This window comes from Vigna unguiculata, chromosome 10 (assembly GCF_004118075.2).
Source record: "Vigna unguiculata cultivar IT97K-499-35 chromosome 10, ASM411807v1, whole genome shotgun sequence".
Classification (NCBI taxonomy): domain Eukaryota; kingdom Viridiplantae; phylum Streptophyta; class Magnoliopsida; order Fabales; family Fabaceae; genus Vigna; species Vigna unguiculata.
In genome coordinates, this window is record NC_040288.1 from 32733183 (window position 1) to 32746378 (window position 13196).

Here is a 13196-nt window from a genome sequence, read left to right on the forward strand (position 1 = left end):
GCAGAGAAACGCCATTCGACATACAATGCTCAATATCCAACTTATCCATGGAACATCTTTCTTTACAAATACACTCATGTCAAATTTATTCATAGAAAAACCTTCAAGAACTTAATTTAAAAAAAAAAAAATTCAAATCTGCCAAACCAACATGCCGTCTTGCCTATAATTTAAAAGCAAGACGCATTTGCTCCTGTATGAATACAAGAACAACACTTATTCACAAACAACATTTATTACACATCTTGGGAAGCATTCACGTTTCCTGTAGGTATACAAGGAAACTTTATTCACGAACACTGCACTTAAACACAAAGAAAAAACCCTCTATTTGTTGATAGTTGTAGTCATGTCGCTATCAATTCCTTCTTTGAGTCCCCTGATTCCCTGCAACTTGAATATTTTTAAAAGAACTATGGTTAGAGATGGAACAATGTAAATATGTTAATGAGAGCAATAAGTGAAATGCCAACTTTGAGAAGTAAGATATTCATAACCTTTAAACTAGATTTAGTAAGGCATGAGAAGAACTGAAAATTTTTTTTGATAGTCTGAACTAGTCTTAAAATTCTAGTTCTGACTAGCGTCATGCTTTATCAACCTTTTATGCCTTAACCTTCCTTTCCTTTCAATCTTTAAGAATAAACTTGTAATGTTATCATTTATTTTAAGATCCAAGCCTTACAAAGATGGAAACTTATAAATCCAAGAAGGAAAATAAACTCACTAAGATTCCTTACAAAGATGGAAACTTATAAATCCAAGAAGGAAAATAAACTCACTAAGATTCCATGTCTTCTCTGTTGGCGTGCTTATTGGTGTGCTTAATAAAAAGAAGAAAACATGTTTTCAGTGGTACCTACCATAAGCAAACGCAACGGCAATAAGTTTGTTTCAGCTGAAACAATTTCCTGAACCAAATTATTTACAAAGAATGAGGTCATTAGAGATGACCAACACCTATTGGGGAAAAAATATATTTTGGTTTAACATTTCACATTTCTTTATTTATGTAAAATGCGAAAACAGAGAAAAGTTATTAGATGATGAAGGCCTTCACACTAAGTGAGTAGCAGTGTTCAGCATATGCTAATTCCATTTCTAAGAGGAATAGATAATGATATAATGAACTTACTTCCAAGTCAAGGGAATTTGTCACCAAACTGTAAGTCAGGAGGCCTCCTCCTCAAACTGTTGCATAATCAGAGCTTTTGTATCACCTTTACGACGGATTTCATCTATCACCACACTAACTTCCGGACGCAATTTATCACGATGACGAAAAATCTTGGTGTGGAAGCATTTGTCAACCCTCACTCTTCTCAAAAATGGGACATTCAAAGTGGAACTCCCCGAGTAAAACCTTTCAAATTTGCCTAATGAGATAAGAGTCAAAATCTCAAGCTTCATGGTTATCATCTCATTTTCATCTTCATCTTCACCTTCTCCTTTCTGTTCATGTTCATCTCCCTCTTTTGACACTATTTCTTTCAGAGATTTACATTCTGTGACCCTGATCTCTTTGAGGTTCACTAACTTCTTGGCTACTGAAGATGTAAATAAATACCGCAATTGGGGACATCGATATGCATACAACTTTTTCAGAAAAGAGAAAGACATTGTAGAAGTAGAATGCACTCCAATTGTTTCAACATGATGGCATCGGAAGACAGTTAATTCGTGAACCTTCTCGCAGATTGTGTTTAACCATGATGAGTTCTGTGTCTGGATGGATCGGATGGTAGATACATGGGATAGTGTCAACATTCTTAAATTTAAGAGCATCCCATCCTCAACAATTTTGTAGTTTTGAGCAAGGAAAATCTCCGTACTATTGCAATTGTATATAAACATTGTCATTTTTATTAAGTTGGGTGTTGTATGGAGTATTTCATTGAGCACTATAGGCATCTCACTCACATTACCGTCCAAGGCCAGCTTCATTTCAGTCACAAATTTGAAGACCCTTGTAAATTTTTCAGACCTAAACCTTGCTCTTAATGCCATAATTTGTTTCCAATCGAGATTCAATTTTCTTAGGTTTGAAATGACCTAATTAACAATTAAAGCAAAATCAAATTCAATAGAAATTAAGTTTTGTAATAATAGACAAAAAAGGGAAAAACTTGAGAGTGTTGATTCTTTGATGCACACTTACCTCTAGACTTGAAATAAGAGGCTTTCTGTTAACTGAAGTAAATAACTCCAATTTGCCACACTTCACCACAGATATTTTATTTAAGGCTGGGCCTTCCAAAGTGAATGTTTGAGCATAAAAGCAAGTGAGTTGTGGCAAGGAATAAAGATCCAACATCTCTAAACAAGGGAGCGCAAACTTTGCTTCTGTGTCTTCTTCTTTTTCTACAATTTCATGGAACTTATCACAATTATGTATTTCAAGGGTTTTTAGACTTTTTAAATTTTTTGCCAGGGAAGCAGGAAATAAAGTTTGCAGGTTTTCACAACTTCTAACAATGACCTCTTGCAAATTCGGAAAGATGACAACTCCATTTTTCCTCTTCTCCCAAACACGTCTCATCTTCGATAGCTTTTCTAAGGTCAACATCTTCAACTGCGATGCCATTGGCGTAATTTCAGTGTCATTCATATTAAAAAGTACCTCTACTGTGTTGCTATCCCGTACTTCCAACTCTTTTAAGCTCTTTAGAAGAGCAAGAATAGCAGATGGAATTGCACATGGCAGAGTACACTTCTGAAGCTTCAAAGTAACCAAATCGCGCAACCACTGGTTTTGCAAGCCAAACTTACAATGTGGATCTTCTTGTAGCTCAAGATAATAAGAAAAACACTTCTTGTCCACTGCTTCAATAAACTCCTGAAAATATAACAAAAGTTTACTTTTATAAATTGTATAAATTACTTCCGAATATGCAGTCAATATGATAAGGTCAAATAAATTATAAATATCTTTACAAACACATCCTTGAAATTTTTACCTTTCGTTGTGAGATCCCTTTTATTCTAGTATTAAGATCTTGTGGAGAAGGTAAATCATCTGGTTCCAGGTCTGTGGATAACGTAATGCCATTAAGGGATTCAATTCCTTGGGAGAAAATCTCCATGTTGGGGCACCTCCATATTGTCACAATTTTCAAAGATGATAATTGCAGAGTGTCACTCCCAGAATAAAAGCATACTAAACTTGTTAAAGATTGAAGATAAATGGAGTGGAGTCGCTCAAAATTAATGGCTTCAGAAGTTGTATATCCCTCTTTAACCACTATTTCTGTTAGTGATTCACATTCAACGACACTAATCTCCTCAAGGTTCATTAACATTTTGGCAGCTGAAGATGTAAATAAATACTTCAACTTTTGACATTTGTATATATTCACTTCTTTCAGACAAGAGAAAGACACTGTAGAAGTGAAATGTACTCCTAATGTTGTCAAATAGTGAGAGTCGGAAACAAATAATTTGTGGAGCCTCTCAAATATGTTTAAGCTTGAGGAGTACTCTAACTCGAATAACTGTGTAGTGGACACATTGCATAGCTTCACTATTGTCAACTTTCCCAGCATCTCCTCCTCGCCAATTTTAGGGTTTTTAGCAAGGAAATTCTTGAGACTTACACAGCTGCTTATATCCATTTCTATTAAATTTGGAGCCTTGAGTATTTCAACCGGCAACATGGGCATTTCATTTTCCTTAGCGCGAAAGAAACACAAGGAAATGCTGTTTAAATTTGTGAGGCGTTCTATAGATTTCTGTGACTTAAACCATAAGCTTAATGCCAAAATTTGTTTGCAATCAAGAGTCAGTTTCTCCAGGTTGGAAATGACCTAACAATTAGAGCCAAAACCAAATAACATTGAAAGGTGTGTGAAATAAACAAAAGAGGAAAGAAGAAGAAAATCGGAAATAAAGATTCTATGAAGCTTTACTTACATTTGGGTCTGAGATAAGAGGAAGTTTTCTGCTTGAAGTGCCCTCCATGGGATCATATACACTTTGAAATAACCCTAACCCATCACAACCCCTCACATCTAAGAATTTTACGGAGGGGAATTCTAGAGTGAACATTTTAGGACAAGTGATCCGGGGCAAGTCACAGAGTTCCAAATCCTCTAGACAAGGGAACACAAACTTTTCTGTTACAAATGTTGTTTCTTCATGTTCAATAAAGTCTTGCAAATTTTCACAGGTATCTATTTTAAGCTTCTTAAGATCTTTGAGACTTTTTGCAAGGGAAGCAGGAAATAAAGTTTGCAGCTTTGCACAGTCACTAACAACAACCTCTAGTAGATTTTGAAAGATGAGAATTTTGTTTGTGTCCTTTTCCCACACATGCGTCAACTTTGAAAGCCCATTTAAAGTCAATATCTTCAACTGGGATTCTGTTTCCTTAATCTCAGTATCGTCATTTATATAAAAAATTGCCTCTATTTGGTCGCTATCTCGTACTTCTAACTCTTTTAAGTTCTTTAAAAGAGCAAGAATAGAAGAGGGAATTGCATATAATAGAGTGCAGTTCTGCAGCTTCAAAGTTTCCAAATTGGCCAACCATTTGTTTTCCATACTAATTTTACAATATAGTTCTGATAGTGTCTGAAGTTGATCAGAATGATAGTCCTTGTCCACGGCTTGAAAAAACTCCTATAAATATCACAAGACGTTTATCATCAGATATATCCATTTCCTGCTCGACTTTGTTTACCTATAAAACATCGCTACAAATCTACAATGGTTCTTGTTTTATATTCTTTAAATTCACTCAAACAAAGGTTAGCAAATAAATCTTCATGTGATTAAAACACTACAATTTATAGACTCTATTTTGGCTTTTAATCTCCAAGCCTTAAACTCTGTTATCAAGACAAAATTATTACCTATTAACCAATACAATAAACCCATGACACTTGCACTCTAAAACACAGAACTCCTAAACAAATTAACTACCCATAAAACAACTTATTTAATTTTATTCCATTTAAGTTTACCTAACAGTAATTAATTGATTCAGAATCGGGAGTTGTTACCTGTTGCAAGAACACCTTTTCTACTGAAGAGTTAAGATCATGGTAGAAGACCAAGTCATCACTTGAGACGTTTGAAGCTTGAATTCCTCTAAAAGAAGAATTTAGGTGTATCTCTCCTCTAGAGAAAAACTTCATCTTGGGGCACTCCCATATGTCCACTTGCATCAAGGAGGGTACCCGCAAAGTGTCATTGCCTGAATAAAAGCATTCCAAGCTTGATAAAAGATTTAGATCTATGCGCTTTAAATGTTGTAATTTGATCTCTTCTGAGATGTCATCCTCTTTCAAGATTATTGCTTCCATTGACTCACAGTCTTTGACTTGTATATACTCAAGGTTCTCTAACTTATTCACTGCTGATAATGTGAATAAATACTTCAATTCTTGACACCTCTCTATGTATAACTTTTTCACATACGTGAAAGACACTGAAGGAGTAGAATGCACTAATGTTTTCAAATCAGGACAATCGACAACATGTAATTTTTGGAGCTTTTCACTGTCACAAATCACGTTTAACCATGGTGAGTCCTCCGACCCAATGGACTGCAGTTTTGACACACTATCCAGTTTCAATGTTTTCAAGTATGTAAGCACCTTTTTCTCAACAATTTCTGGGATTTGAGTTTGGAATACCTCGAGGCAATTGCAATAGCATATAGTCATTTTTCTTAAATTGGGCATCTTCTGCAGTATTTGAATGGGCAAATCAGGTCTTTCATTCTCATCAACATCAAAGAAGAACTTAAAATAATTTAAATATTTGAGGTTGTTCATAGGTTCTCCCAACTTCTTCCTTAACACCAATATGTGTTTCCAGTCAAGTATCAGTTCCTTAAGGTTGCAAACGTCCTAGTGAAGAAAGAAAATCAAATAAAAAAGTCAGGACTGTGTATTAAAAGGTGAAACGTAAAATATATACAAATAGGGAGAGAGAGAGAGAGAGAGAGAGAGAGACAGAAAGTGTACATTGCATGTTACTTAGTTACCTTTAGATCAAAGAAAATGGGTTGTCTGTTAGCACTTCCAAATAGCTCCAACTCTGGGCAACTCCACACAAATAATTTATTTAATGCCGAGCATTCTAAAGTGAATGATTCTGGGTAGAAGTAAATGAGCTCTGGCAAATCGACAAGACATAGTTTACTTAAGCAAGGGAGCACAAACACCACTGATGTGTCATCTTCCGTTCTAACAATTTCCTGCAATCTATGACAATGTACTATTTGAAGTTCATCAAGCTTCTTAAGATTTTTTGCCAAGGACAAAGGAAACACAGTTTGCAGGTTGTCACATTCACTAATATTGACTAGCTTCAAATTTTGAAAGCTCTCGGTTCCTTTACCGTTTCTTTCCCACACATCCTTAAGTTTCGGTAGCTTTTCTAAAGTCAGTTTGTGCAAGTGAAATGTTGATCCAATACCCTCTTCACCATTCATCTCAAAAATTACCTCTACATTGTTGCAACCTCGTACTTGCAGTTCTTTTAAGCTCCTCAAATAAGGAAGAATATCAGATGGAATTGCACATGGTTGAATTACACAATTCTCAAGTTTCAAAACTTTCAAACTATAAAAGCAACTATTTTGCTTTTGCAGACCAACTCCTCGTTGCCAAGTTTCTTGATGTTCGGGAAGGCTCATCTCCTCCATGCCTTCAAAAAATTTCTGTGAATATATATTGTGTAAGTTCATTGTATAATGACATATCCCACTCAGACGATCACTTTTCATATATTAGCGTTTTTAGGTTACAGATTCTGTAAAAAGACAACTGAAGCCAAAAACATAATTATTTCTCTCATTACCCTCAAATTCTAACAATTTTTTAAGTAATTTCGTTGTTTGAAGTGAACTTTTAAAAAGAACAAAATAGAAAAGAAATTTTAGACAAGAAAACATACATAATTACATACCTTTTCCTCGAATATTTTTTGTATTGTAGCATTTATATCTCCTTCCCAGAAAAATCGTTTGTTCTCTTTTCCGTGTACAACATGTACATTTTGTAAAATTGGTGAGCTGGTGACTGTTTCAGAAAATCTATCCATATTATAACATGAGCTCACTACTAATTTCTCCAATGATGGGAATTCAAAGTCACAATCAGAGACACAAAAACTCTTGAGGTTCTTCAGTGAAACAAGCTCTAGGGCTTTCAATTGTTGAAAAACAACTCTATCAGATTTTTCTCCATCCTTTCTTACTATTTCCATCAGGGATTCACATTTCACTACCTTCATGGTGTTAAGCTGAACCAAACTTTTTGCAGTAGATGCTGACATTAGACTTTGCAATCCATCACAATTGACCACTTCTAGATTTGTCAAGCGAGTAAAAGATACAGAGGAAGGTGCTATGGTAATCATACGAGGACAATTCTTTAAAATCAATAACTCTAACCTTTCAAGAATTATGTCTTGTTCAAATCCTATCTCTTCCAGATTCGGCAAGTCTATCAACATCAAGCTTTTCAGATTTGGTACTACTCCCAAGTTTTCAATTTCAGTATCTTCCTTTGGAGGCACTATCTTTTCAAAGAAACAATTATTCAATGATAAACTTTTCAAATTAGGATTTCTATATAGGAAAGAATATAAAATCTCAGTATCTATTAATCTAGACAAGGAAAGCTCTTCTAAGTTATCCCTTCGATGGTTCCTTTTACCCATATAACTGCTTGATGACTTTGCATACCGAGACTCAATTTGCATGGTCTTCAAGTTATTGATAACCTATAATTGACAAACACATAAAGAAAAAGATGATTATATTCATATAAATGTACAGATATTTAAATAAAAGTGGAAGATTATGTTTCTAGTGTTGTTTGAAGAGTTGAGTGGCTTAGTACCAGTACCTCTTCAGGAAAGAATACATGTACATGATTTGCTTGTTCATGTTGGGTTCCTTTGTTGAATGGTTCCAGATTGTTACAAAGTTCAATAGACAGCTCTTTCAATGGACATGATAAGTCATAAGCTGTTGGACAGAAGCTCTTAAGTTTTGGCAGTTCTGAAAATTTGATGGTGCTTAGTTTAGGAAAGTTAAATCTGACTCTGACAGTGTTGGTGGCTTCCCTTTCGGCAACAATTTCATTCAATCCATAGCAACCACAAACCACAAGAGATTCAAGATTATCAAGACTATTGGCTACATAAAATGGAAATATATATTCCAAGTTGTCACAATCTTTAGCCAATATCCTCTTCAGATTGTTAAACTTAGGAATCCCTACTTGGTCTTCATTATTCATTTTCCATACAAGCTTCAATTTGGGGAGTGTTTCTAAATGCACATCTTGCAAGTTATTAGCTACATCCCCAACTTTCTCACATATATTAAATATTGCTTGCATGGACCTGCAATTTGTAACTCTCAAGTTGCATAGTCTCCCAAATATTCTCTCCATTGCATTTTCAAGTTTGTGACACTCCTCAATGATTAGAGTGTCTAGTTTGCTAAAGGAGTCTGAAGGAAGTTTCGGATTCCATATCTTACTCAGACTCTTCATGCTGCGAAGTTTCATATTCTTCAATTTTGGAAAGATGTTGCCCTGTTTTGGTACACAGTAGTCATAAGTTAGTCGAAATTAGATGTCAAATAGAATAACCAAATAAATAAGCAGAAAAAAAAAAAAAGTACTCTGGTTATATAAAGCAATAAAACTCTGAAAATTTGAAATAGACTAAGATATATAGATCTACAAACAAGCAACATTAATTATTGTACCATCTGGAAGTATGATTTTGGGTTAGCAATTTCAAATCATATAATTTAATCTAATTAAACCGATCTTCTTACCATAATATCTTTCTCTCTATCTTGTTCAGGGAGGAAGATGTTTTTCATCTTCTCACATTCACTTACATAAAGGCTTTGAAGATTCACCAAACACTTGGCCATTGTAGATGACATCAAATATTTTAATTTCCAACAACCATTAACGTCCAAATGTGTTAAATTTTCAAAAGATGATCTTTCTGAAGATTGGTCGACACTCCATATTACGTCAATCTGGATCGAGGACAACTCTAGTCTTTGTAATTTTGAAACTCCAACCTGCAAATAGACACACGTGATTAGTATATAAAAAAACTAAGTTGATTATGACTTTCTAAAAATGTGAAAAAATAAGTTTTAGTTCAAAAAGATAAAGAAATTTAGAGGATAACTTTAAGCGCACCTTTTCATGGAAGAGTTTTCTTTCCTCTCCTTCTATGTGAGGAATAGCATCAAGCCCAATGAATTCAGATAAAGATTGTAGCTTCAAATAACGTAATTCAGGAAGCATAAGAAGCTCAATATTTTCAAAGTTGTTTGGTGGTCCCACATTGATAATTTCCTTCAAAGAGTTACATTCAGAAACTTCAATTGTTTCAAGAACTTTCAAAAGTCCAACCACGGAAATTGAGAATACATTCTTCAATTCACCACATAGATTGATCTTGATGACTTTCAATTTACCAAAGGAGGGTTCTGAAAGTTTACAAGAGCATAATTCATCCATCTTGAGATTATAGAGACATAATGACTCCAATTTTGGAAAAGCTTTCTCAGGATGTTGCCTGTCCTTTGGATGGATGAGAGATTGAATGGTAGAATTATTTACAATCCACAAATGTTTAAGATATGGAAATCCTTTTAAATTCAATCTATAAAAGAGGTCGTGGACAATATTATGGGCTTCACGAGCACTAGTGGGCTTTTCATGGACAGTATTAAGTTCTAGAAACAAATTTTCAACTCCTTCAAACAACATTTTGATCTCCTTTAAGGAATGAATATCACATCCATTTTTCAATTGTACTGCCAAAAATTTCAATGTTTCATATTTCTCTGGCATTTGGAAACCGGTATCTGAAAATGAACTTAAATCTCCAATAACAATCTTGTAATTATCTAACTTGTCAAAAAACAAATTCTTTGGCAAATTCGAAACATTTGGGATTTGTATGTCCAAAGTTGTCAATTGATTCAAATGTTTTAAGTCAGAAAGAAGAGCTATTTGACTTTGACGAGTTTGTTCTTCATCCTTCAATTGAATCAAGGTATTTCTCATATACAACTCCTCTAGACTTACCAAGCTAGATACGACACCATGCGGAATATTTTTAAGTTTAGAGCAATTACTTATGTCAAATATTTGTAGCCTTTTTAACTCATTCAACTCATATGGCAGACTTTTGATATCAGATCCTGAAAAACTAAGAACTCTTAACCTTTTCATCTCTCCTACGATGGATAATTCTTCATCGAGCATGCAACATTGCTCCAAAGAAAGCATTCTAAGTTTATGCAAGGATGAAATTGAAGAATCAATGAGGGGCAATTGAATACCAATCAATATCAACACTCTAAGTTCTTTCATTCCTTTGAAGAAGTTTTTGGGTATTTTCAGATGTGGAATATTATTGACAATTTGAAGGACTCTAAGTCTTGGGTAATTTAACCTCCCAGGAAAATCATCAACAAAGTCACAATGATGTAAGGAAAGTGCAACATACCTTTGAAGTTTTTCTGGCCATTCATCTACCTTTCCCTTTGTCATTGTAAACAAATGATTTTCCTTATATGCTATGGACAAAGCTGCTCTGCGAACAGTATCTGGCATGGTAAAATGGTCACTTGAATAACTGTCAGACAATAGACCTGACTCTTTTAACTTTGCAACCAACGTATATACCCTGTCTCTAGTTTCTCTTGCTGTGTTGAATCCTCGGAGAGAACCAAAACCAATACAATATTTCACCAAGTCCACAATCAATGCATCATGACCCATGCGAGCACAAAGCAGGAATATGTGCTTGAGTTCCTCATCTTCTAAAAGTTCATAGCTCAACTTCGTAGAATATTCAGGTGCTCCAGTTAAGTTTTGAGATTCAAGTTTTCGATTAGTTTCTTCCCATACAGAAAGACTCTTATTTTTCAATGCCCTTGCAGTGGTAACTATTGTCATCGGCAATCCTTTACACTTGCTGGCAATTTGAGCTCCTAATTTGTCATATTCAAAACTCTTACCACTTATTCCTGCCTTTTTCTTAAACAACATCTCTGCTTCCTTCTCCTTTAAGACTTCCACGGGGAAGATACTCTCTTCTTTCCCTTCCATTTGACTTAACAACACTTGTTTTATTTCAGAAATCATCAAAATCTTGCACCCTTTGTACTGAGGAACAATATTTTCTGCTTTCACTCGACCAAAAGCATCAATAGGTGATTTTCCTTCATTGACATTCTTAAAACCACCACCAAGGACCTCTCCTTTCTTGACATTCTTAGAACCATCAACATCGTGTGACCTTCCTTTTTTAAAACTCGCTGAACCATCAAGGATGGGGGATTTTCCATCACTGACATTCTTCAAGCTATATACATCAGGGGATTTTCCTTGGATATTTTTTACGCCATCTTCTTTTTCTAATTCATATGGAATCCCTAGCAAGTCAAAGTTCACTTCTTCCCAAAGATCGTCTAGGATTATCAGCGTGCTCTTATTCTCATTATTCAATATCTGGTGTATCCTAGCAGCTCTTGCAATGTCACTTTCCTCCTCCAATACAACCCCCAACATATCAGCAATTTGTCCTTGGATTTTTCTTATATCAGGGTTTTTTGTCACACTTGCCATGGTCACCACTTCAAACATCTTATCTTTCAAAGCTTTTTTCACAACTTCTTTCACTAAAGTAGTCTTGCCAACGCCACTCAACCCATGAAGACCGATCATTCTAACACCTGGCTTTTGGAATTCATCAGCGATCTTTTTCACAGTGTCATTCCTTGATGAATAGCTTTCATAACCAAGGTTAGAAAAAAAGGCTGCCATGGAGGGAGGGCCAGACCAATAAGATAAAATGTCAAACTTTGCATCTTGTAGTAACCCATTTGCCTGCTTTGTTATATCATTTGCTTTTCTACTTCGACGATACCTTATACCTGGCTTCGGAAGGTAACCACTGTCAAAAAAATCAAACAATGCACATTTATGGCATATTTCATCCTCGTTGAAAACCCTATATTCGAGAATAAGTTTATCCACCCTCTCCATCCATTCTTTAACTTCAATGTGAATTCTTCTACCATGTCGACGTTCTTCCTCATCCGTTGTATGCCGAATAGCATCTCTCTTGTTCTTGAGCCTCTCAACAACATCTTTTACTTCATCAAATCTTGCCTTGTACAAGTCCAATTGAATGAATTGCTTCTTTAGCCATAGCTTTGCTCGAGGCGACAATGTCAAGAAATGAAAACACGCTATTAGAGCAGCCATGCCATGTCAACTACATCTTTTCTGCATGCATACAAGTAAATCATAGAGTAATATTAGTTATGAGAGGGTATAGTTGAAGGTAACTAATTAATAATATTAGATGAGAGATTTTTTTTGTAAATTCTAGTTTATGTCCATGCTCTTTTATCATTTTTATCTTATAAACATAATTTATTTTATTAATTTAGTAATTTATAAATATTACTCACCATAAATATTAGAAAAATTATTAATTATAATAATTAATAGAATATAATTATTTTATGTATATGCAATCAATGTTGCTAAAACCACAAATTTCAGTACTTCAAGTTATAGGAAACTCTAAACCTTTTTTGGGCACCTTTCAAGATAATGAGGGACTTTAATTGCCACATTGTGATGGTCTTGTGTGGGTTTGGACATGAACTGGCTTAATTGTTATGTGGCTAAGGCAATATTCGGTTGAGTGCTAGTGATGTATAGAAGACGTCCAACTAACCTTAGATATGGAAGCGGGTCAGGGAGAAGGTCAAAGGAGTAAACATGTTGGTGGAAAGAGCTCTCCATGTGCACAGAGGAAGTCTTGCATATAAGCATCCCAAAATCATTAAGAAGGCCAAAGGTAATACTTTCGTAGACATAAAGATATGCCTTGTGTATAGTGATCTACCTCAATTTCAAGGAAGTATTTTAATGTGCCCAAGTCTTTGATATGAAATTTGGAATGGAGAGTGATAATTGCCCAATTTAAGTGAATTCTTAGATGATTTTGGCACTTATCTTGTTTTGATTATTGATAAGTTAAAGTTAAATTCACCTCAATTTAGTTTGTTTTGCATATTACAACATTAAAAGAGAAAATCAAACAAAAACCAGAAGAATTGAATGAAAATCTTGCAATTTGAGCTAATTATAGAGGCGGTTGAGGGACAAAATTGATGC

At 34.8% G+C, this 13196-nt stretch overlaps 1 protein-coding gene across 1 annotated transcript; it reads right to left on the reverse strand.

The window, feature by feature from the left end:
• Positions 1-1170: 1170 nt before the first annotated feature.
• On the reverse strand, positions 1171-12272 carry LOC114165560. Its single transcript, XM_028050151.1, has 10 exons — positions 9186-12272; positions 8804-9061; positions 7854-8555; positions 6916-7734; positions 5990-6667; positions 5001-5852; positions 3910-4617; positions 2958-3803; positions 2159-2836; positions 1171-2052 (listed from the first exon to the last, which is right to left on the reverse strand). Exons 1-10 carry the CDS (start codon positions 12270-12272, stop codon positions 1171-1173), a joined length of 9510 nt encoding a protein of 3169 aa, XP_027905952.1.
• Between the last annotated feature and the right edge of the window lie 924 nt (positions 12273-13196).